This window comes from Pongo pygmaeus, chromosome 18, assembly GCF_028885625.2.
Source record: "Pongo pygmaeus isolate AG05252 chromosome 18, NHGRI_mPonPyg2-v2.0_pri, whole genome shotgun sequence".
Taxonomy (NCBI): Eukaryota; Metazoa; Chordata; class Mammalia; order Primates; family Hominidae; genus Pongo; species Pongo pygmaeus.
This window is the reverse complement of record NC_072391.2, coordinates 14,124,326-14,150,475: the sequence shown is the minus strand read 5'-3', so window position 1 is coordinate 14,150,475 and position 26,150 is coordinate 14,124,326. Positions and strand designations below refer to the sequence as shown.

The following is a 26,150-nucleotide window of genomic DNA, read 5'->3' as shown; positions in this document are numbered from 1 at the left end:
GCCACCATGCCCAGCCACTGTAGTCTTTCATGAGCCAAAGACAACAGAAAATACTTTGAAATGCCAACATAAGTTGAGCTGATGCATTACAAACCAAATTTTGTCTCTGTGTTTCCATGACATTTTCCTACGGTTTATTAATTCAACCCAACAGACATCAGTTAAAAATATCAACAGACTGTGAGAATAAGACATTTCCTATGACAAATACTAAAAAAGTTATATTGCATTTGAACATCGATTTCTGAAAAGTTTTAAAGTAAAATGTGTATGTTGTATTAACATTAACAAAACTTACATATATGTTATATGTTGTATTACCATAAGAAAAAACCCTGGATTTTCTGCCAACGTGTCAGATAACTAGTACTTTCTTTCTCATATATATTTTGTGTCCACTAAAGATAAATCATCTACCAAGATTATTTTTCTACTTTATTTAATCTCCAATTTTATACCTGACTTAAGAGCAACAACAAATTATAAAATTGAAACACTGCAGAAGGAACCCACCACTAGCCACCCACTTCCCATCACAATTCTATCAGTGTACCCTGTGTACTCAGGACAATAGCTATGCTTATGACCCAGATTCTGAAATTTAATTTTATCTGCCCACGCAACATGAAGCCATTTCTTCACATGTACCATCATAGCTTTCTGTCATACTAAGAATACAAAGTAACATTTGTATACTTTCAAGTTTACAAGGCATCACTTCCACTTACCCACGGTATCACCATAAAAAAGCTATGAGAAAGTACAGATCACCGTTATCACGCTCAGTCCTAATGTACAGAAAAGGAAAATGAGGCTTGAAGAGGTCAAACGACTTACCCTAGGTTACCCAGCTCATAACAAGCACAGACAAGGTACAAATTCTGACTTTCAGCACACTAAGGATTGAGCGCAGTGGCTCAGGCCTGTAATCCAGCACTCTGCGAGGCCGAGGCAGGCAAATTGTTTGAGCCCAGGAGTTCAAGACTAGCATTGGCAACAGGGCGAAACCCTGTCTCTACTAAAAATATAAAAAATTAGCCAGGCATAGTGGCACGAGCCTGTAGTCCCAGCTTGGGAGGCTGAGGTAGGAGGATCACCTGAGCCCAGGAAGTCAAGGCTGCAGTGAGCCGTGATCGCCCACTGCACTCCAGCCTGGGTAATCAGAGCAAGACCCTGAGGGGAAAAAAAAAAGAAAAAAAAAGAAACCCACATCAGTGTAACAATGGATGTGTTTCATGTTAGCCCTAGATAATTTTTGGGGTTACCTTTTCAGTTTCTAAAGTCTCAACATGAATGCCTTTCGGATACCTAAAGAAAAGAAAAACATGGTATCAGTAGATGAGTCAATGACAGCTAAATCCCAAAGTATTTTATAAGCAACTATCCAGCTATAAATTAAGTAATGTAAGTTTTATTAACTACGAAATAATTATCACTACAATGGAGACTTTACAGCACATTTATTTTATAACGTTTCAGCTGCTAAATGTTTCCTTACCCTTGTTCTTAAACACATAAACACGGATTTGACTTCAAATTAGTTTTTTTAGGACTTAGGTATTTTTTTTTTTTTTTTTTTTTTGGAGACAAGAGTCTCTCTCTGTCGCCCAGGCTGGAGGGCAGTGGCGCGATCTCGGCTCACTGCAAGCTCCGCCTCCCTGGTTCATGCCATTCTCCTGCCTCAGCTTCCCAAGTAGCTGGATCTACAGGCATCCGCCACCACACCCGGCTAATTTTTTGTATTTATAGTAGAAACGGAGTTTCACCATGTTAGCCAGGATGGTCTCCATCTCCTGACCTCGTGATCCTGCCGCCTGGGCCTCCCAAAGTGTTAGGATTACAGGTGTGAGCCAATGCACCTGGCCAGGACTTAGGCACTTTCTAAAATGTCCTACATCTCAAAATACAGTCAACTCATTACCACAGAGTCAAATCTTGCTTCCAAATATAAAAATGTTTCCTAACTGAAATTGTGAAAGTCTTTTTATTTTATTTATTTATTTATTTTTTTGAGATGGAGTCTCACTCTGCCACTCAGGCTGGAGTGCCAAGCTGCAATCTTGGCTCACTGCAACCTTTGCCTCCCGGGTTCAAGAGATTCTCCTGCCTTTGCCTCCCAAGTAGCTCGGATCACAGGCATGTGCCACCATGTCCAGCTAAATTTTGTATTTGTAGTAGAGACGGGGTTTCACCATGTTGGCCAGGCTGGTTTTGAACTCCTGACCTCTGGTGATCTGCCCACCTCGGCCTCCCAAAGTACTAGGATTACAGGAGTGAGCCACCGTGCCCAGCCTGAAAGTCTTTTTAGATTGCACGGGGCATATAAAGAGGAGGTTTTAGACGGCCAACTCTACTGTAGTCTTGCATGGTATTAACAGCTTGCATCAGCCAAGGAGGAGAGGGATCTGGAATGCAGGTGGAGTAGGCTGCAAGGACGACATGACAGGAAAGGAGTGTGGGCAAACTAAACAGCCCTTTCCTATTGTGTTCAAAGTATATTCCCAGTATACATGTCACTGGTAGATTCCAACAGAAGAACAAGGTCCCCAAAGTCAAATGGAAATGTCCACCTGTCTATGTCAACATTCAGTTTCTGAGTTGAAGACCCACCTGCAAACATAAGGAAACCAAGGGAAACATCCTTGGAAAAATACACACACAAAAGTCTGGATGTTATTTCAGGGGATTCACAGACCTCCTGAAACCCATCCATAGTCTCACCCTAAGTTAAGAACTCTTGCTTTACCAAAAGCATTCATCTGAGTATTTCCTAGGTCTGAAAACCAAATATTTATTGTATACCCCAAAGGACAAAAACACTACCAAGCCATAGCTTAACGGATGCACCAAAGTGATAATTATTTTAAGAAGCCTTAAAGCATCTGTTAAAAAACAATAACAAAAGAAAATTAAGTGAGTATTCAACTTAAGAAAGTAGGGGGAACTTCATGTGGTCAAATCACTTGAGAACCGCAGAATTTCAAAAAGGAAATGAGAGCTAAGAGATTATATTTAGTCTTTAAATCCTGGGTCCCCCACAGAGCTCCTGCATACAATATAAATACTTACTTCCAGCTCAAAGTCTGATAAATTAGTTTTCTTTGGAACCTATAAAAACAAAAGAAAAGGTATTGATTTTGGCTCATTAGAAGTAAATCCGAACTGATCAAGCATTTGTTGAGAAGGATTTCACTTTAAAAAGTGACTTCATTAGAACTGATAGGTAATTTGCAAACAAAAATACGCAGGTTATTTGAGGTGGGGGGAATTCCTCATCACTTGTCTTCTAAAATTTTCTTTAATATTATGCTGCTTTTATTGAAGAGGTAGAAGTTCTTGTCTAATCAAAATAGTGCTTCCTGCAGCTGCATAAAGAGAGTTTAAAGTAGACAGATGCATTGAAATACTTTTGTGAAACTCCTCACAAAGTAAAAGGAAAAAAAGACAATCACGTTACTGAGTGTTTGAAATGCTAATGTTCTTTGAATACAGAGAGAAATTAGAAGGGTGGAAGTAGCCTGAAAGTGAATTCTTTCTTCTGAAGGCTTCACGTATTAAGCGCTCCTCAAGGCCAAATTAATTATGCCACTCTTGGGCATAACTGAAAGTCAAGGTTGCACAACAGTTTTCTCCGCTCCAAGTACAGGACAAAGCATTCATTCAGTGTCTCAGTGTACACAGTCATCCCCACTGTGTAACGCTAAAGTTAGTGTTTAATTCTTGAGAACATACCAATAATAAAAAGACCCTTTATAAAGCTGTTTTTAAAAGACTAGATGCATCAAATGCCACAAATCATCTACCTTTCCAAAAAAAGAACATGCAAAAATGTTCAGGACAACTAACCCGGTACACGGCTCTAAATCCAAGTTCTTGTTTTCTTCACTTTGTAATAAATCCTCTATTTTCTCTCTGAGGAATTAGAATAGACCATAACCATCAGTATCTTTAAGGAATGAAGTCATCAACCAAGAAAATAATCACAACCAAAAACAGTCTAAATATAAGAACATGTGACAATGTAATTCTACCAAATTACCCTAGAACTTTTAGTTTAAAGACTTTTTAAAAAATACTTTATTTTGACCTAGGCATAGAATCCCAGCACTTTGGGAGGTCGACGCTGGGTAGATCACTTGAGCCCAGGAGTTCACGACCAGCCTGGGCAATATACTGAGAGCCCCTCACTACAGAAAATAAATCTTAAAAATCAGCTGGGCGTGATGCAGTGTAACTGTGGTCCCAGCTACTCCAGAAGCGGAGGTGGGAGGATCGCCTGAGCCCAGGAAGTTGAGGCTGCAGTGAGCTGTGATCCCGTCACTGCACTCCAGCCTTGGCAACAGAGCGAGACCCTGTCTCAAAAACTAAATAACATAAAATAAAAAAGCTTTATTTGGCATATTTTGGGGGGAAGAGGGTTACTGCTGCTATTTATTAGTCACAACTTCTCAAGGACTCATCAATACAAGTGATTTAATTTTTGACTTTCCCAGTAAAATGGTTACACCAACAACTAAGCTGAGCAAGACCAGACACTTGTCCAAGATCACATCTGCTTGTCGGCACCTTTACTGCAAGCAAAGAGAACATGGACATGCTGCAGGCTGGATAAGCCTGATCCACTCCTCTGCCTTCAAGGACATTGGACAGTGGCTGTCAGGTATTCAGTCCATGCAAGTTTTAGAAGTCAGCTGACTAGCATTTAAAAAACAAGAAAAGGGGCCGGGCAATGGCTCATGCCTGTAATCCCAGCACTCTGGGAGGCGGAGGCAGGAAGATCCCTTGAGCTCAGGAGTTTGACACCAGCCTGGGAAACATAGTGAGATACGTCTCTATTTAAAAAAATAAAATAAAATAAAAAATCCACGCAGGTCTGCCCACGTACTGAAATCCCTTGCCTAGTGACATGTAGCAAGTCCAAGTACAATACATGGAACTCTATTTACAATTTGTTGCTGTTACACAAATTTGAATATGCTGGCTAGGCATGCTGGCTTATGCCTGTAATCTCAACACTTTGAGAGGCTGAGGCGGGCGGATCACTTGAGGCCAGGAGTTCGAGACCAGCATGGCCAACATGGCGAAACCTCATCTCTATTGAAAATATAAAAATTAGGCGGGTGTTGTGGTGCACGCTTATAATCCCAGCTACTCGGGAGGCTGAGGCAAAAGAATTGCTTGAACCTAGGAGGCAGAGGTTGCAGTAAGCCAGGATTGCACCATCGCACTCCAGCCTGGGCAACAGAGCAAGACTGTCTCAAAAAAAAAAAAAAAAAAAAAAAATTTTTTTAATATGCCACAATTATATCCTGCCATTCACAACACCACACCTGTGTGTGTACTATGTTTGTAAAGCACAGGTTTGAGATATAGATGCCTGTCATGCCCCAATATATAGCACACAATGCATGCTTAGTTTTAGTTTAGGAACTTACACCACTTGGTCAATAAACTTCTTTTGATCCTCAGGAATCGTGACAGGACATTTTGAAGTGTTAGGAGATGCGTAGGATAGAGCTCCTGCACCATTCGCCTGTGAACGTTTTTCATCATACTGCTCTCTTAACTGTCTTTCTTCTTCCTGATTTAAATATGGAATTCCTAAACATGATTTTAAAAAGAATGCATTAGCAGAAATAACTGTCTAACATAAAATTTGTTTAACAAACCAAAGAGTCTAAATTACTCAGGAAAGATTTACCATATTTAACTACATCTCGAAAAATGAACAGAAAGGCAAGTGATTTTGAAATGTGTTTATCATTCATCCATTCATTCAGTCTTCTTTCAAGAAACGTTTATCTGGCACTTATGCTGTGCCAAAGCATTATATTAGGCACTGGGGAATGAACAGTGACAAGCTGATGCATCCTGCTTTGTAGTGAAGGGAACTACTTCTGACAAGAAAATCAGGAAAGTCAGGGAAAACCCAAAGGATGAGAGTAAGTCGGATACGAAAGGAGCTAGGGGAAGAGTCTTTCGGGTAGGGGAAACAAGTATTGATACCCAGAACATGGAAATGGCTTGGACGATTCCAGGAGCAGCAAGGAGCTGGTGTGGCCAGATGCCATGAGCAAAAATGGAATGGTACAGCATCAGATTGGAGAGAGTATGGAGCAAGATTCTGTAGGCCCTCACAGGCCGGGCTAAGAAATGTACATTATTCTAACAGTGGCTGGACAACATTAGAAGATTTTAAGCAACATAATTACCTTATCTGCATAATGTTTCAAAGGCCATGATGACTACTCTGAGAGTGGAAGTTGGGAAACAAGTCAGGAGCAATTGTCCAGGCAAGAGACAAGAGCTCAGATCAGAGGTCAGCAAACTTTTTCTTTGTTTTGTTTTGTTGTGAGACAGTCTTACTCTGTCACCCAGGCTGGCATGCAATGGCACAATTTGAGCTCCCTGCAAACCCTGCCTCCTGGGTTCAAGCAATTCTTCTGTCTCAGCCTCCCAAGTAGCTGGAATTACAAGTGTACACCATCACACCAGGCTAATTTTTGTATTTTCGGTAGAGACGGGGTTTCGCCATGTTGGCCAGGCTGGTTTCGAACTCCAGACCTCACTGCCCGCCTCAGCCTCCCAAAGTGCTGGGATTACAGGCGGGAGCCATGGCCACCACGCCCGGCCAGCAAACTTTTTCTTAAAGGGCTCGATAGTAAATGTTTTAGGCTTGCGGGCAATGGGGGTCTCTGTTGCAATACTCAACCCTGCTGTTGTGGCACAAAAGCAGCCATACACAAAATGTACATGTATGGGCATAGCTGTAGTCCAACAAATCTTATTTACAAAACAAGGAGCCAGCAGTGGGCTCTCGTTTGTAACCCTGGTGTAGAGATGGCAGGGTAGAAGGGGACAGTGATTTTCTAGACATAAGAGGTAACACTTACTGATATCCTGGAGATGAAGGATAAAGGGAAAGGCAAAATCAAGAATAACACCTTGCGGCCAGGTATGGTGGCTCACGCCTATAATCCAACCACTTTGAGAGGCCGAGGCAGGCGGATCACGAGGTCAAAAGATGGAGACCAGCCTGGCCAACATGGTGAAACCCCGTCTCTACTAAAAATACAAAAATTAGCTGGGCATGGTGGCGCATGCCTGTAGTCCCAGCTACTTGGGAAGCTGAGGCAGGAGAATCACTTGAACACAGGAGGCAGAGGTTGCAGTGAGCCGAGATCGCGCCACTGCACTTCAGCCTGGCGACAGTGTGAGACTCTGTCTCAAAAAAAATAAAAATAAAAATAAAAATAAAAATAAACACCTTGCTATTTGGTTCAAGCAATTTGGAAGATGGTAGGGCCACTAACAGATGTGAAGACAATGAGGGGAAAAATAGGTATTGGGGTCCAAGGAGTGAAAATCAAAAGCTACCTTTTGGACATACTATTTTTTTTTCTTTTTTTTCTTTTTAAGACAAAGTCTTGCTCTGTCACCCAGGCTAGAGTGCAACGGCATGATCTCGGCTCACTGCAACCGCCACCTCTTGGGTTCAAGCAATTCTCCTGCCTCAGCCTCCCAAGTTGCTGGGATTACAGGCATCCGCCACCATACCCAGCTAATTTTTGTATTTTAGTAGAGACAAGGTTTCAACATGTTGGCCAGGCTGGTCTTGCACTCCTGACCTCAGGTGCTCTGCCCATCTCAGCCTCTAAAAGTGCTGAGATTACAGGCGTGAGCCACCACGCCCGGCCACGGACATGTTAAATCATCTAAGGGTATACACAAATTAAAAGTTGCAGTTACAAGCCTATAGCTCAAGAGAAAGGTGTTGAGATATACATTTATTTATCATTGGGACATGGGTGGTATTAAAAGCCATGGGGACCGGGCACAGTTGCTCACGCCTGTAATCCCAGAACTTTGGGAGGCCAAGGCGGGCAGATCACCTGAGGTCGTGAGTTCGAGACCAGCCTGACCAACATGGAGAAACCCTGTCTCTACTAAAAATACAAAATTAGCCGGGCGTGGTGGCACATGCCTGTAATCCCAACTACTCAGGAGGCTGAGGCAGGAGAATCGCTTGAACCTGGGAGGCAGAGGTTGCGGTGAGTCAAGATTGCGCCATTCCACTCCAGCCTGGGCAACAAGGGCGAAACTCCATCTCAAAAAAAAAAAAACAAAAACACCATGGGAGGCCAGGCACCTGGCTCATGCCTATAATCCCACCACTTTGGGAGGCTGAGGAGGGCAGATCACTTAAGATCAAGAGTTTAAGACCAGCCTGTTCAATATGGTAAAATCCTCTCTCTACCAAAAAATACAAAAATTTGCCACGCATGGTGGCACGCACCTGTAGTCCCAGGTACTCAGGAGGCTGAGGTGGGAGAATCACTTGAATCTGGGAGGTGGAGGTTGCAGTGAGCCAAGATCACGCCACTGCACTCCAGCCTGGATGACAGGGTGAGACTATCTCAAAACAACAATAACAACAAAGCCATGGGACACTAAGGAATTTGTAGAAAGAACAATGAACGTAGAAAACCACCATCACTCAACGATAATTGCTTAAAGCAAGAACTATCAATAGATGCTAAAACTAACTGGCAAAAAAAGTGGTCCAAGTTAACATCACCAGTAATGGGACAAATGATATCATGTGCCTCCTGGTATGATACACGGAGAAGAACACAGAGAGGAGAAGCGGGGAAGGCAACAGATAGTGAAAAAGCAATGAAAGTCAACAGATTGCTGAAATAGGTACCAGAGCAAGTGAATTAGAAGCACAAGAAGTAGTACTCTCAAAAAAAGAAACAGTAAAAACACTAAAAACAATAAATGAGACCATGCACAACAGGTCATTCCTATAATCCCAGAGCTTTAGGGGGTGGCGGCAGGAATACTGCTTGAACCCAGGAGTTTGAGACCAGCCTGGACAATATAGTGAGACCCTGCCTCTATAAAAAACGTAAAAATTAGCTGCGCACGATGGTGTGCACCTATGGTTCCAGCTACACGGAAGGCTGAGGTGGGAGAATCACTTGGGCCCAGGAGGTCAACGTTGCAGTGAGTCATGAATGTGCCAGTGCACTCCAGCCTGGTGACAAAGCAACACCCTGTCTCAAAAATGGAAAAAAAAAAAAAAAGAAGAGTAAATGAGAGGTGCAGTTTTTGACCCTAAGACCCATGACGCTGCCATTGGTATAGAGGACTAAAGAGAGATAGAAAGATGCTGACCACCTGGTCAAGAAACAGACCAGAGCATTTGCTGGTTATCCTTGAGGATACTAAAGTCACCCAGAGAGGGGCAGGAGTGGACAGAATGATAACACACCAAAGCCAAGGCTACGAAGCACGCTGTGCCTACAGGAGTCAGCATAGAGGGGCGGCAGAGCTGGTGACAGCCTGAGAATGGTGGCTCCTGTACAAAAGAAAATTCAGGGGCCGGGCACGGCGATCACACCCGTAATCCCAGCACTTTGGGAGGCCGAGGCAGGTGGATCATCTGAGGTCGGGAGTTGGAGACCAGCCTGGCCAACATGGAGAAACTGTCTCTACTAAAAATACAAAATTAGCTGGGTGTGGTGACACGTGCCTGTAATCCCAGCTACTTGGGAGGGTGAGGCAGGAGAATTACTTGAACCCAGGAGGCAGAGGTTGCGGTGAGCTGAGATCGCACCATTGCACTCCAGCGTGGGCAACGAGAGCGAAACTCTGTCTCAAAAAAAAAAAAAAAAAAAAAAAGAAAAGAAAAGAAAATTCAGGCGTCTGAAGGTGGCGTGGGGAAACAAGGAGGACACCTAGCACAGCCTGGCCAGAGGAAGACAAGAGTGAGAGGGAAAACCACCAGGGATGGAGAAGGCTACAGGGGGAAACTAACAAGGAGTCACCTGGTTTCCTTCCAGACAAGGAAATCAAAGGAACTTGAGAGAAGACTGCTGTAAAGGGCCTGACATTTACACAGCCTGAATGGAAAGCCTTGAAAATGGAGAGAGATGAGGGTCTAAGTCAGATTTAGAGCATATCAACAACAGCATGGGATGAGGCTTGGTAGTATGGATGACCTGGGCGTCCTGACTATCGTGACTAAAATATTCCAGGGCATGACTATAAAGCAGAAGAAAGAGGCACATTCTAACCTGGCTGTTCCTCTTCTTTTATGAAAAAAAAAAAAACCAAGTTAGAACTATGCATCCATACGAGTACCAGATAAAGTGGTTCCTTCAAGAGATGCTGCCACTAGTCCAATACAGTGCTCTAAATGCATTTGGAACTTCTATTTTATAATGGCTTTCAGAGTCAAGTATGAGACGAATAAAAAAAATTTCTTTATAATACCCAAACTGTATTGCTCTGCTGGTTCAGTCACTATGTGAAGCAGTTTTGGCTCAAAACAAGTTTATTACCTCCAAAGATCAAAATCAGTAAAAATTAAGACACAGCACCACTGAAGCAATTAAAAAACAATATAGGCCAGGCCCGGTGGCTCATGCCTGTAATCCCAGCACTTTAAGAGGCAAAGGTGAGTGAATCACTTGAGGTCAGGAGTTCAAGACCAGCCCAGCCAACGTAGTGAAATCCCGTCTCTACTAAAAATACAAAAATTAGGTGTGCGTGGTGGCATGTGCCTGTGGTCTCAGCTACTCGGGAGGCTGAGGCATGAGTATTGCTTGTACCTGTTAGGCGGAGGCTGCGGTGAGTCGAGATCACACCATTGCACTCCAGCCTGGGCGACACAGTGAGATTCTGTCTCAAAAAAAAAAAAAAAAAACACCAATATGGCATGGGTACTAAACACCCTGCAAAGAGGTTCTGCTGAGAAGAGGGGAATTCATTTGAAGCCCATGTACTATTTTTTGAGAAAAGTTCAGTTATTTTTGTTGGGATAAACCTCCTTCCCTCTTTCATTCATTAATTCTACATTCACCATGGGGGAAAAAAAACAAAATTTATGTAAACAATTAAATTAAAATATTGACCTTGTGCATACTTAATACCACTGCAAAAAGCACAGTCCTTCCAAACACTTTTAGAGAAACAAATGAAGAGGAAGGAAAACCAATCTGAAATGCTCTGATGTCCAGTACTCATGCACCCATTTATGCATCAAATATTTAGTGGTCACCTCCCTGATACAGAAGAGAAATCATGCTATGCAAGGGGATGTGAAATGAACCAGACACAGTCCCTTCCTCAGGTGCTCCCCAGGCCATCACTCTAGCAAGTTAGCCATTATCAATCATGCAGTCTCCACTTTTCTTCTCCCATAAGAAACTAAGAAACTGTCTCCAACTATTAAAAAAGCAACAGGTAGGCAGGGTGTGGTGTCTCATGCCTGTAATCCCAGCAGGCTGGGAGGCCAAGGCAGGTGGATTGTTCGAGGACAGGAGTTTGGGACCAGCCTGGGCAATGGCAAAATCCCATTTCTACAAAAAATTCGAAAATCAGCCAGGCATGCTGGTGCACAGCTGTAGTCCCAGCTACTTGGGAGGGTGAGGTGGGAGGATCATTTGGGCCCAGGAGGTCAAGGATCCGGTGAGCTATGATTGCACCACTGCACTCAGCCTGGGCAACAGAGTGGGACCCTGTCTCAAAAAAAAAAAAAAATTAAAAATAATTCCTGCCAGCCAGAGGTGTTATAAAAAATAAACATAAAAAATAAAATAAACATAAACATGCACTAGCTGGAAAAGAAGGTTTTCATTATAGCATCAGTGGAATACAGGACATTTCTAAACTACATACCTCTTGTTACACTGGAAGAAAACAAGGAAGCACTCCCCATAGGTGGTGACTTAGGCCACTATATCACACCAGTGGTAGAATAAACTGCACTCAATAAAAACAGGAGTTTCAAAGGCCTTATCAGAGTTAAATGAAGTAGCATCTATTGTGTTCAGCTCATGGCTGATTATGTTTTTTTTAAAAAAAAAAAAAAAAAATCACAGTAGGCCAGGCTTGGTGGCTCACACTTGTAATCCCAGGATTTTTGGAGGCCGAGGTGGGCAGATCATGAGGTCAGGAGATCAAGACCATCCTGGCTGACACGGTGAAACGCTGTCTCTACTAAAAATACAAAAAATCAGCCAGGCGTGGTGGCGGGCACCTGTAGTCCCAGCTACTAGGGAGGCTGAGGCAGGAGAATGGCGTAAACCTGGGAGGCAGAGCTTGCAGTGAGCTGAGATCATGCCACTGCACTTCAGCCTGGGCAACAAGCAAGACCCCTCTCAAAAAAAAAAAAAAAAAATCACAGTAAGCAAGTTTTTAAAAATTCTAAGACTGCATATGTGTACTCGCTACACATGTATGCTGGAACTCTGAGATTGTGTCTCAGCAGGCACAAAATAATAATTCTCAACCAAGTTCAGACTTACTTCCCAAGGACATTTTGAAGGTTTATAAGCTCTAAAGATAGATTACCCATAATCTTACCATTTCGAAAAACTTTATTAAAATCAAATCCCTGGCTTGCTAGAAAGTCAATGCTGGAGCTCTGAAACAGAGTAAACAGAACACATTAGTGGCAGGATATAAAGAGATGCAGAGAAGTAACTCAAACAAGAAAACAAAGACAATAAGGCAAGGAAGCAATGTGCCAAAGGTCACAATACAAGGAATTTCTACTCCACAAACGATCCATTAACTTGCTTAAAACATTTGGGCTCTTCTCCTTTATAGCTTACAAAACAAACATCCTTTGTTTCACAATTTTTTTTTTTTTATAGACAGGGTCTCACTATGTTGCCCAGGCTGGTCTCAAACTTCTGGACTCAAGCGATCCTCCTGCCTCGGCTCCCCAAAGTGCTGGGATTACAGATGTTGAGTCACCACACCCAGCCTGCTTCATAATATTTTTAAAAAATCTACTGGGTAGACCAGCACAGTGGCTCAGGCCTGTAATCCCAGCACTTTGGGAGGCAGAGGTGGGCACATCACTTGAGGTCAGAAGTTCGAGACCGGCCGGTCAGAAGTTTGAGAACAGCCTGGTCAACATGGTGAAACCCTGTCTCTACTAAAAATACAAAAATTAGCCGGGTGTGCCAGGTGTGGTGGCTCGCACCTGTGATCCCAGCACTTTGGGAGGCCAAGGCGGGTAGATCACGAGGTCAGGAGATCAAGACCATCCTGGCTAACATGGTCAAACCCCGTCTCTACTAAAAATACAAAAAAATTAGCCAGCGAGGCAGTGTGTGCCTCTAGTCCCAGCTGCTTGGGAGGCTGAGGCAGGAGAATGGAGTAAACCTGAGAGGCAGAGCTTGCAGTGAGCCGAGATCGTGCCACTGCACTCCAGGCTGGGTGACAGAGCAAGACTCTGTCTCAAAAAAAAAAAAAATTAGCCAGGTGTGGTGGTGTGCACCTGCAATCCCAGTTACTCAGGAGGCTGAGGCAGGAAAATTGCTTGAGTCTGGGAGGTGGAGGTTGCAGTGAGCCAAGAGAGCCACTGCACTCCAGCCCAGGTGACAGAGCAAGACTCTGTCTCAAAAAAAAAAAAAAGAAAAGAAAAAAAAAAAATCCACTGGGCAAACAGATATTCTCCCAATAGGCAGAAAGCTCCTGATCGCTTGACTGCTGTAGTACTGACTAGGAAACTATAAATAGAACTAATATGTATTTTATTACCCTGTCCCAGGTTCAAGTTTAACATAGCCACATGCACAGGTTATAAGACACTGACATCCACCTCAAATTAGATAATGAAAACCCAAAATCTTAATTAAATGTTCTCAATGTTGAAGATCAAAAGAGAGACCAGGCACGGTGGCTCGCACCTGTAATCCTAGCACTTAGGGAGGCCAAGGGAGGAAGATCACTTGAGCCCAGGAGTTAAAGACCAGCTTGGGCAAAACAGTGAGATCCTATCTCCACAAAAAATTTAAAAATTAGCCAGGCATGGTAGCACATGCCTGCAGTCCCAGCTACCCAGGGGCTGAGGTAGGAGGATCACTTAAGTATGGAAGGTCAGGAGGTTGAGGCTGTAGTGGGCTACCATCATGACACTGCACTCCAGGCTGAGTGACAAAGTGAGACCTTGTCTCAAAAAAAAAAAGATCAAAAGAGAAGTTCCCAATAATAAGCCTTATGAAACAAATATATCTCGAACCCAGCATGAGCCAAAATATGTTCCCAGATTTAAATAAAAACATTAGACTGGGCTGGACATGGTGGCTCACACCTGTAATCCCAGCACTTTGGGAGGCTGAGGTGGTTGCATCGCTTGAGCCCAGGAGTTTGTGTGACCAGCCTGGGCAACATGGCAAGACCCCATCTCAATTAAAAATAATAATAATAAAATTATTTAAAAATAAGTATATATTAGGCTGGGTACAGTGGCTCATACCTGTAATCCCAGCACTTTAGGAGATGGTGGGAGGATCGCTTGAGCCCAAGAGTTTGAGACCAGCCTGAGTAACATAGGGAGACCCATCTCTACAAAAAATTTAAAAATTAGCCAAGTGTGGTGGTTCCCATCTGTACTCCCAACTATCCCACAGACTGAGGTGGGAGAATCAGAAAATCATTTCAGCCCAGGAGTTCAAGTCTGCAGTGAGCTGTGATCACACCGCTGGACTCCAGCGTCGGTGACAGAACAAGACTCTGTCTCTTAAAAAAAAAAAAACAAAGAACAGGCTGAGTGTGGTGGCTCATGCATGTAATCCCAGCACTTTGGGAGGCTGAGGCAGGCGGATCAAGAGGTCAGGAGTTCGAGGCCAGCCTGACCAACATGGTGAAACCCCGTCTCTACTAAAAATACAAAAATTAGCCAGGCGTGGTGGTACACACCTGTAATCCCAGCTACTCAGGAGGCTGAGGCAGGAGAATGGCGTGAACCCAGGAGGCGGAGGTTGCAGTGAGCCGAGATCATGCCACTGCACTCCAGCCTGGGTGACAGAGCAAGACTCTGTCTCAAAAAAAAAAAAAAAAAACCATTGGCCGGACGTGGTGGCTCATGCCTGTAATCCCAGCACTTTGGGAGGCCCAGGCGGGCGGATTACAAGGTCAGGAGATCGAGACCACCCTGGCAAACACGGTGAAACCCCGTCTCTACTAAAAATACAAAAAATTAGCCAGGCGCGGTAGTGGGCACCTGTAGTCCCAGCTACTCGGGAGGCTGAGGCAGGAGAATGGCGTGAACCAGGGAGGTGAAGCTTGCAGTGAGCTGAGATTGTGCCACTGCACTCCAGCCTGGGTGACAGAGCGAGACTCCATCTCAAAAACAAAAAACAAAAAACAAAAAACACTGTATTAAGTGAACAATACTATAGATGAAACACAAGCATGGCAAAATTATGGAGTTCATACTCAAATGAACTTAAGAAATAAGCATTACTGTAGCTACTCTAATTTTATTCTTGGCCAAGTCAGAACATCAGCAGGCTACACATCTGAATCATTTTCATCCGGTCCCTTTCCTGCACTGTACTTTGACATTATGCCATCAGTCTAGATTGAAGGACATGGTAACAAACAGTTCCATTAAATTCATCACAGTACTGACTTCAGAGATGTGATTGAAGATCAGGTTTTCTACAGTAATCATTTACTTATAATTCAAGGGTAAATGTTCTGAGGTCTCTATTCTGGGGAAAGCTATATTAATCCTGAGTTCTGGATTGTCCTAATCCTATGGACCACGGAACGACTGTGTTTCCCTCTTTTCTTTGCTGCTAGGAAGCTCAGGGACAAACAAATTACACTTTCTTTGGTACAAATTCTGTGTTCTATTCATACCATAGTGATTGTATCATTTTTCTTTTCTTTCAAATTTTCATTTACGAATTTTTTAATCTTATGTTGAAAGGTAAATACCATATATATCTTTAATAACCAAAACAAATCGTTTTAAAACGGTGAGATATAAAAAGACAATCTGAACACAGAAAAACACATAAACAAATGGGAGTGCATGCAAATCACTTCCATCATGGCCAGGCTTTTATACTTTACAACAAGCAATCTTTCCCTACCCCCACTTCTTTTCTAATCCTGTCCTGAACCAAGAACCAAGACTCAGTGTATTTTGATTTGGTCTGCGGGCTTCTGTCTACCATGGCTGGAGTGTTCTTATAACTCTGCCCACCTAAACATTCCGTCTCTGACAAAGACACTGAAAGACAAACTGTGGAAGACATTTTTGTCCTTCTAGTACTAGACACCAAAACATCCTACTTTCCTTTATCCCACTGAATTCAAAGTCAGAGTCATCTATGCCTTTTCTGAAGCTGCTTATTTTCTAATCTAAACAACACTCTTTGGGTTGTACAATAGTGTCAATGTACTTAATGCCACTGAGCTATACATTTAAATACGGTTAGAATAGTAAAATTTATGTTATGTATATTTTACCACAATTTTTAAGAAAACCTTTGAACTTGGCCAGACACAGTGGCTCACGCCTGTAATCCAAGCACTCTGGGAGGCCGAGGCAGGCAGATCACGAGGTCAAGAGATCAAGACTATCCTGGCTAATACGGTGAAACCCTGTCTCTACTAAAAATACAAAAAATAAGCTGGGCATGGTGGCGGCTCCTGTAGTCCCAGCTACTTGGGAAGCTGAGGCAGGAGAATGGCGTGAACACGGGAGGCAGAGCTTGCAGTGAGCCAAGATCGTGCCACTGCACTCCAACCTAGGTGACAGGGACTCCATCTCAAAAAAAAAAAAAACCTTTGAACTAACAAAACCTTTTGGGGTTTACTAGCCACTACCTTTGATTTGTCATAAATGTAACATGTTCATGATTGAAGAGATGAGGCTGGGAGCAGTGTCTCATGCCTGTAATTCCAGCACTTTGGGAGGCCAAGGCGGGTGGATCACTTGAGGTCAGGAATTCGTGACCAGCCTGGCCAACATGGTGAAACCCTGTCTCTACTAAAAATACAAAAATTAGCCAGACATGGTGGCACGCACCTGTAGACCCAAATACTTGGGAGGCTGAGGCGGAAGAACCACTTCAACTCGGGAGGCGGAGGTTACAGTGAGCCAAGATCATGCCACTGCACTCCAGCCTGGGTGACAGAGTGAGACTCCGTCTCAAAAAAAAAATAAAATGGAAAGATTCAAGACATGAGAACAGATATTTGGTAGGACAATTTGAGACATCCATCAAAACTTTAAATGCATATATCCTATGTCTCAACAACTCCCCTTCTAGGAAATCTATAATAGGAAAAAATTCTTACATATACAAAAAGATATACTGAACACAGAAGTTGACTACAGAATTGCTGATAACCATTGGAAAGCCTCCAAATTTCAATTAAGTAACTGATTAAACAAATTATATATATCCATACTACGAAATAAAAGACATTCTGCTGACTGGCAAATGCGAGTTGCATAAAATGTGATTAGGATTCCACAAATATATATTTGAGACGGAGTCTCACTCTGTCACCCAGGCTGGAGTGCAGTGGCGTGATCTTGGCTCAGTGCAAGCTCTGCCTCCCGGGTTCACGCCATTCCTGCCTCAGCCTCCCAAGTAGCTGGGACTACAGGCGCCTGCCACCACGCCTGGCTAATTTTTTTTGTATTTTTAGTAGAGACGGGGTTTCACCGCGTTGGCCAGGATGGTCTCAATCTCCTGACCTTGTGATCCGCCCGCCTCTGCCTCCCAAAGTGCTGGGATTACAGGTGTGATCCACCACGCCTGGCCCATTTTTTACAATGTAAGCCTGGCGCAGTGGTACACTCTTGTAATCCCAGCACTTTGGGAAGCCAAAGTGGGCAGATCGCTTGAGCCCAGGAGTTCGAGACAAGCCAAGGCAACATGGTAAAACCTTGGCTCTACAAAAAATACAAAAATTAGCTGGGCATGGTGGCATGTGCCTATAGTTCCAGCTACTGAGGAGGCTAAGGCAGGAGGATCACTTGAGCCGGTGAGGTCAAGGCCGCAGTAAGCCATGACAACACCACTGCACTCTAGCCTTGGTGACAGAGAGACTCTGTCTCCAAAAAAAAAAAAAAAAGCTAATATGTATGTGTGTTTAGGCATATGTGTATATGTATACATGTACATAAAAGCTAGGAAAAAAGGAGTAAAATGGGAAGGAAGTGGCATGGGAAAAGGATATAAGAAGGGAAACACAGCCAGGCATGGTGGCTAACACCTGTAATCCCAGCACTTTGGGAGGCCGAGGTGGGCAGATCACGAGGTCAAGAGATCGAGACCATCCTGGCCAACATGGTGAAACCCCGTCTCTACTAAAAATACAAAAATTAGCTGGGCGTGGTAGCACGTGTTTGTAGTCCCAGCTACTCAGGAGGCTGAGGCAGGAGGATCGCTTGAACCCAGGAGGTGGAGGTTGTGGTGAGCCAAGATCGCACCACTGCACTCCAGCCTGGCAACAGAGCAAAACCCCGTCTCAAAAACAAAAACAAGAAAAAAAAAAAGAAACACATCTGGCCAGGCGCAATGGCTAACGTCTGTAATCCCAGCACACTGGGAGGCCAAGGCGGGTGGATCACCTGAGGTCAGGAGTTCGAGACCAGCCTGACCAATATGGTGAAACGCTGTACCTATTAAAAATACAACAATTAGCAGGGCGTGGTGGCAGGTGCCTGTAGTCCCAGATACTCAGGAGGCTGAGACAAGAGAATTGCTTGAACCTGGGAGGCGGAGGGTGCAGTGAGCCGAAATCACACCACTGCACTCCAGCCTGGGCAACAGAGCAAGACTCCATCTCAAAAAAAAAAAAAAAGAAAAGAAAAGAAACACATCTGTTACTCTACATACAGCAGTTATGTTTCAGTTTTTCTCAACTATATATATAAAATACCTTCTATGAATTCAACTACAGATCTTCAGCCTGAAAAAGAAAGAGGAAGAAAAGAAAAAGGAGAAGACAAAAATGATGTAAATTTCATGCTATGCTGACTGCCCTACTATTCTACAAACACACTCTTCTGGGTGTGAGTGTGGTTCTGTCAGCCCATTCCTCCACATCTTGACAAGCACATGGGAGCATCTCACTGCGCACACAGGGTCTTATTTTTTAAAGAACGTATTAAGTTGTTGCATCCTCAAATCCTGTATGCTTTAAGGGTGATAAGAGCTTTCTGCGAGAGATTTTGACCCAATTTTTACCCTACTTACTAACTCCAGAACCTAATGCCCTTGTATGCAACTCTGCTACAACTATAGAATTTTAAATAAAACAAACACCTTAAATGAGAGACCAAAGAAAATCGAAAAATACATTTACCTTTTCATACAATTCCCAAATTTACAGAGTCTAAACCTTTTCTCTGCCTTTGCTTTTCCACACTAGAGAATCCCAGCATTTTTATTCATCTGTTTTAGACATTACTCTCTGGACTATCTTCAAGTCTATGATAGCTTTTTTTAAAAGAGTGGCTGTCAACTACAACTGTATTAAGTATTCCACGTGTACAATCATGGTTTGTACAGTGGGTGAAGTTCCTCTGATCTGTTTCCAATACATTTCCCAAAATAACCAGTTTTGTCTTGATCGTTTAGAACAGAGTGCCATCGGCCAGATGTGGTGGCTTATGCCTGTAATCCTAGCACTTTGGGAGGCCAAAGTGGGAGGATCACCTGAGGTCGGGAATTCGTGACCAGCCTGACCGACATGGAGAAACCCCGTCTCTACTAAAAATATAAAATTAGCCGGCGTGGTGGTGCATGCCTGTAATCCCAGCACTTTGGGAGGCCAAGATGGGAGGATCACCTGAGGTCGGGAGTTCAAGACCAGCCTGACCAACATGGAAAAACCCTATCTCTACTAAAAATATAAAATCAGCCGGCGTGATGGTGCATGCCTGTAGTAACAGCTACTCAGGAGGCTGACGCAGGAGAATCACTTAAACCCGGGAGGCGGAGGTTGCAATGAGCTGAGATTGTGCCTTTACACTTTAGCCTGGGCAACAAGAGCGAAACTCCATCTCAAAAAAAAAAAGAACAAAGTGCCATTCAAAACAAAGAACAAAAAAAAACAAAGAACAAAAAACAAAGAACAAAAAAAAAAGAACAAAGCCCCAAGGTGTCCCATTGCCACCCTCTGCTTTTGTTTGATTAACCCAAAGCCATGGAACCCATTTTAAATAATTCTGTGTTGCTGGTACTGCTAGAAAACTATATCCACACAAATTTCCCAACTGAGCCTACTTTTCCCTCAATGAAAATTTACCAAAAAAAAACTGTAAGGCCGGGTGCGGTGGCTCATGCCTGTAATCTCAGCACTTTGGGAGGCCGAGGTGGGCAGATCACCTGGGGTTGAGAGTTCGAGACCAGCCTGATCAACATGGAGAAGCCCCATCTCTACTAAAAATACAAAATTAGCTGAGCATCTTGGTGCATGCCTGTAATCCCAGCTACTCGGGAGGCTGAGGCAGGAGAATCGCTTCAACCCGGGAGGCAGAGGTTGCGGTGAGCCAAGATCATGCCATTGCACTCCAGCCTGGGCAAGAAGAGCGAAACTTCGTCTCAAAAAAAAAAAAGAAAAGAAAATTTATAAATACTCTTTAAGTATCCCATACCACGGTGATTGATAAATAGCTATTAACTGATTGCAGGGTAAAGGTAAAATGTCAACTGGTTTACTTGCTAATTTAGGAAACTGTCTGTAAGACCAGAATTTAACCTTCACCTTTTCTCTTTTGCCCACAAGCATATGATTAACTCTCGATTTCATTTGTTTATGTACTGCCAGTTTTGAGAAAGAATTTGACATAACTCAATCACTCTGAAGCCTACCCTCGAGACTTTCATAACTGCATTACCATTAATCTGCAAGAGAAGGGAAAGATGGCAAGACTCAAATAAATTCATGTTGTTAGTGGGAGAGAAGATAGGATGCAAGATTTTAAGGGAGAAAAGATTAAGACTTACCTTTAATCACATAGCCACATACCCACACCCCTTACTCACATTCTCCTTATCCATTACAACAGATAATCAAGAGAGCAAAAAGGAAAAAGTGATATTTACTGAGTGTCTACCAGGTCAGCTACAACACTTCTAGAGGGCATATCCTGAAGGAGAACCTCCCTAATATTGACCCATCAATTAAGCTCTCTTCTCAAGAGAAACAGTAGTTTTTTTCCTACCCCCCTTTCCTAATTAGTGAGCTTGAGAAAAGGAAGTCAGCATAAATAGTTGAACCTCTTCTGGGCTTTCTCTTTTTGGATAGGATACACACACACTCTGCTTTTCCAGAAAATAAAGGTCTACACCCTCGGAGTGGATGCGAGGAGAATGAGTAAGGATAAGGAGAAGCCTCCAAGTCTTTTATTTTAATTTTTATTTTAAAATAGAGATGAGGTTTCACTATTTTATGCTCAGGCTGGTCTCAGACTCCTGAGCTCAAGTGATTCTCCCGTCTCGGCCTCCAAAACTGCTAGGATTACAGGCGTAAACCACCATGTCCAGCCAAGAAGCCTGAAAGTCTTGATGTGTAGGTGGTTCAACTTGGGGGTAAGATAATAAAAGTCCCAAATGGAGTTATGAAGCTATGTTATCAAATTCAGCTTTAGAATTACTAAATCTCATGTTCTCATATCTGTCTGTCTCTGCATCTTATTCCTTAATTCATTCTTTTTTTTTTTTTTTTTGAGCCAGAGTCTCGCTCTGTTGCCCAGGTTGGAGTGCAGTGGCGTGATCTCGGCTCACTGCAACCTCCACCTCCCAGGTTCATGCCATTCTCCTGCCTCAGCCTCCCTGAGTAGCTGGGATTACACGCACCCATGACCACGCTCGGCAAATTTTTTTTTTTTGTACTTTTAGTAGAGACAGGGTTTCACCGTGTTAGCCAGGATGGTCTAGATCTCCTGACCTCGTGATCTGCCCGCCCCGGGCCTCCCAAAGTGCTGGAATTACAGGCATGAGCTGCCACACCTGGCCCTCCTTAATTCATTCTACAGCAAAGGAGGAGATAACAGGGTCATTAATTTATTACCCTAAAACTGAAGGTCAAAGGTGAAATGATTTGCCCCAAAGCCCAAAATTAGTAGTAGAACCAAATTCTGATTTCACATCTCCATGCTGCCTCATCAGCCATCGGAAAAGAAAAATCTCAATTATGCTACTTACCTGACAAACAAATTTGACATCTGGTGAGGATCTATTGAAGGGTTTCGGGAAAACATAGAAGTTAAATGACTTCGTTATATACCTGGGATAAGATAAAAGGAGACTTAGGAGGCGACATTGTGCCACAAAAACAGAATTCCCAACGTTTGTTAACACAACCTACTTTGAATCTGTGTAGTCATACTTAAAAGTGCAAAGGCCAAACTGAAATAGCAAAAAGTCCATGGAATGCTGGAAAAGGGAAATAAAATATCTGTCACAAAAGTGCTGCATATTCCATGTGAGCATAGCATTTTCAAACAGGTGGGCTTTCTGAATTACTCAATGAGACTTCAGCAGAATACTTCCAATTAGAACAGATAACACATATGAATCAGAAGCCTTATTAATTTGTATACATTTCATAATACTTTTCCCATTTAAGGACCTATTTATCCATCATCCAAAGAATCATATTAGGTCTATTTCCAAATGATTAAAATAACTGCCTCATATTTCCTATGAATCAAATTAACACTGAAAATGCTAAACCTTCCCCAAAATGTTTTCCAGCAAACAATTATTTTTGCTGTTTTAAATATCATTAAAATAACACTTTAAAGCCAGGTGTGGTGGCTCACACCTGTAATCCCAGCACTTTGGGAGGCTAAAGTAGGAGGATCATTTGACACCAGAAGTTCGAGACCAGACTGGTCAACAAAGTGAGACCGATCTCCACAAAAGAAATATGTAAAAATTAAAAAAAATAATAATTGGCTGGGCACAGTGGCTTGCGCCTGTAGTCCCAACTACTTGGGAGGCTGTGGCAGGAGAATCACTTGAGCCAGGAGTTCAAGACTCCACAGAGCAATGATCATGCCACTGCACCCCAGCCTGGGTGACACAGCGAGACCTTGTCTCTAAAACAAGACAAAACAAAAAAAAATCACTTCATGGCTAGGTTTGAGGAGAAAATACTGCACTTACAAAACCTTAATGCACAAGTTTAGTAACAATATTTCTCTATCATTTAACATAAGGAAGACTAACATGAGAAAGAAAAAGATTTTCTAGCACATCCACTTGCCTTTTTAAGCTTCTGATACCTCTCTTCTGGAGTGTCAAAACCATTTGTTAATGCAGAGACTGAAGGTCCATCACTGATTCCTAGATTTTAAGAAATAAAAATTTTTAGCTTACTAATAAATACTAACGTAAAAATGCCAGTCAACCATTCAGTGCCTCTATAATGTCGTATCATGAATTAAGGTTACTTGGAAGCACTCCCTAACTTACTTTTTCAAAATAAGCATTAATTTCAGTGGCCACCAGGTTAAACCCTCTAATAACGAACTTAGAGATGCGAATGTTTCAACATGAGAATAGGCAGTTCCAGTGTCTAAAACATGACTTAAAACACAGTAATCATGTAAGAAAACAACCTCTATGCTTGAATAAGTTTTGCTACTTTAAAAGATTCTTGTATAAACAGACATCAATAAATCCCTAAGTATATTATTGCCAGAGTTCCAGTCTTGGTCAAGAGTTTGGAGTGGTTAATATCTATACAAAGAATGTATCTTCAAGGTTAAGAGAAAATTATTTCTGGTGAAAACTCTTAGCTTCTTAGGGAAGTGACTCCAACTAGACACTACTTAAAGCCAAGGATACTATTTACCCCTGCATGGATTCCTGCATGATTCAAACATGGAAAATCAGACAGCAAAAATGGATGTCCATATCAAAGGGAGTGAACCGTTCATATTGACATCAACAATTTAAAAACTAGTCTTTGCTCCCCCTAAAAAAGGGAAAAAAAAATTTGCAACTTTAAGTGTCAGTGAAGTATTTCTTGTATACACACCTGTTGAGGCAGGCAATGAACACGTCCACTAACGCATAAAGAAATATCTCATTTATCTGCAAAAACCTGACCCTAGCCGGTCACAAAAGGGCAAATATTGTAAGATTCCACTTATATGAGATGTCAAGGGCAGTCAAGTTCAGAGACAAATGGCGGTTGCTAAAGGCTGGGGGAAAGGAGGAATGGCCAGTTTAATGTGTAAAGAGTTTCAGACTGTGAAGATGAAGAAGTCCTAGAGATGGATGGTGATGTTTGCACAGCAGTGTGAATGTACTTAATGCCACTTAACTGTAAAGCCACTTAAAATGGGAAATTTCATGTTACACCTATTTTACCATCAAGAAAAAAAATTAAGAAAAAAAAACTCTGACCCTAATCCTCAAGCTCTCTGCAATGTACACGCCGCACTGTTTTAAGCAGCACCAAAACCATCATCTCTATCTGAAATCCTGAGTCCAATCACAAACCTACGGCGTATCTTCATTTCTTTCGTGCTTTTGAAACGTTTAAAGGGTAACACTGAGACCTGTGAAACCCGCCCAAGGCTACTAACAGCAAGAGGCCACCACCAAGCATTAAGAAGTTGGGGGCTGGGGGATTGAAGGAGCCTTGGCTACGCACTGCAAAGTGCTAGCCTGAGCTTGTAAGGGGGGGGGATACCTGAAAACTCCCCATCGATGGCGAAGAAGTCGGCCTCCTCTATGGCCTGGTACACTTTGTGAAGATTACTCTTAAAATCTGCGGAGAAACCGAAAAAGAGGCTCAGAACCAGTGGCCTGAATTCCTGCTAAGGGGAGAGGGAAGGAGCGCCGAGGCTGAGAGCCGGAAGGGGAAAAGTCCCGGAGGTGTGCACCGGGGCGAGAGGAATCAAGTCCTCGAGGGGTGCATGGGCCAGGGGGGACAAGCCCCGGGGGGTGCCCGGCCCGGAGAAGGACAAGGCCCCGGGTGGTGCCGGGGTTGGAGGAGTAAGTACAAGGCCCCTAGGGTGCACGGTCCGCAGCGGGACAAGACCCCAAGAGGCGCACCAGCTTAAGGAGGGAAAAGCCCTGAAGGGCTGGCTGCCTCAGCCCCAGGCCCAGCCAAACACGCCGGCCATGGTCTCGGCCTAGCAGGCCAGGGGCAGCCGGGTGTGGGGAGGCGGGGAGGTGCACGGCGGACACGCACTGCTCCTGATTATCTCCATTCTGCAGAGTGGCCGGAAACCCGGCCCCGCGCCCGCCTCAGCGGTTCTACTCGCCGAATTCCGCGGCGACCGCGGCAGTAGCTGAGGCAGCAGCAGCGGTGACGCCGGCCGCGACTTCCGGAAACAGCGCGCGCCTGCTGCGCTTGCGTCAGCGCCTACCCGGCGGCGGGGGCGGGGCCAAGGCTGGGCTCCTTTCCCTCCTTATAGGGACAGAGGAGGGGCGTGGCTATCGAAGTCCCCAAGGCGTGGCCTAATTTGTGCGGGCATTCACTTTAGTAGAAAAAATGTGCGTGTCTCGACATCCAGTCGACCAGGAAATACTTACTGGCTTTCTATGATATGCTAGCCACTCTTACAGGGGTGGAGATACAGTGATGAACAGGAAAACGTGCTCCCTGCCCCATTTTAGCTTAAACTTGGGGTAAGGGGAAATTCAGGCGGGAGTCAAACTTGCCATTTGGTAACACATGAAAATCGCTATTAAGAAAAAGAGCGGGGCGATGTAATAGAAAATAATGGGATCTGCACGCGGTGGCTCACGCCTGTAAGCTTAGCACTTTGGGAAGCCGAGGCGGGAGGATCCGTTGAACTGAAGAGTTCAAGACCAGCCTGGACAGCATAGTGAGACCTGTCTCTTAAAAAAATAAAATTAGCCCGGACCCGGTGGCTTATGCCTGTAATCCCAGCACTTTGGAAGGCCGAGGCGGGCGGATCATGAAGTCAGGAGTTCGAGACCAGCCTGGCAAACATAGTGAAACCCTGTCTCTACTAAAAATACAAAAATTGGCTGGGCTTGGTGACTCACGCCTGTAATCCTAGCGCTTTGGGAGGCTAAAGCGAGCGGATTACCTGAGGTCAGGAGTTCAAGAGCAGCCTGGCCGACATGGTGAAACCCTGTCTCTACTAAAAATACAAAAAATTAGCCGGGTGCAGTGGTGTGCACCTGTAATCCCAGCTACTCGGGAGAGTGAGGCAGGACAATCTCTTGAATCCGGGAGGCGGAGGTTGCTGTGAACCGAGATCACGCCACTGCACTCCAGCCTGGGTGACAGAACGAGACTTCTTTTCAAAAAAAAAAAAAATTAATTAAATTAAAAGAATAATAGGGGTTGTTACTTAGGTGATCACGGAGAGC

General features: G+C 43.6%; 1 protein-coding gene across 8 annotated transcripts in view; it reads right to left on the bottom strand.

Moving 5' to 3' along the window:
- PARN (poly(A)-specific ribonuclease) overlaps positions 1–25,188 on the bottom strand; it is a 191,333-nt gene extending 166,145 nt beyond the window's left edge. For 3 of the 8 annotated variants that reach the window (XM_054454916.2, XM_063654684.1, XM_054454918.2), the window contains exons 1-10: positions 24,997–25,188; positions 24,493–24,570; positions 23,056–23,135; positions 22,153–22,220; positions 21,990–22,071; positions 12,376–12,436; positions 5,436–5,601; positions 3,847–3,912; positions 3,070–3,108; positions 1,266–1,308 (exon numbers count right to left, since the gene is read on the bottom strand). In XM_054454916.2, coding sequence (XP_054310891.1) covers positions 1,266–1,308; positions 3,070–3,108; positions 3,847–3,912; positions 5,436–5,601; positions 12,376–12,436; positions 21,990–22,071; positions 22,153–22,220; positions 23,056–23,135; positions 24,493–24,570; positions 24,997–25,015 — 702 coding nt within the window. In that variant the 5' untranslated portion in view covers positions 25,016–25,188. Of the gene's footprint in view, positions 1–1,265; positions 1,309–3,069; positions 3,109–3,846; positions 3,913–5,435; positions 5,602–12,375; positions 12,437–21,989; positions 22,072–22,152; positions 22,221–23,055; positions 23,136–24,492; positions 24,571–24,857; positions 24,971–24,996 lie in introns of those variants that run through there. The other 5 variants (XM_054454919.2, XM_054454921.2, XM_054454917.2 and 2 more) reach the window with 4 other exon arrangements.
- Positions 25,189–26,150: the final 962 nt, after the last annotated feature.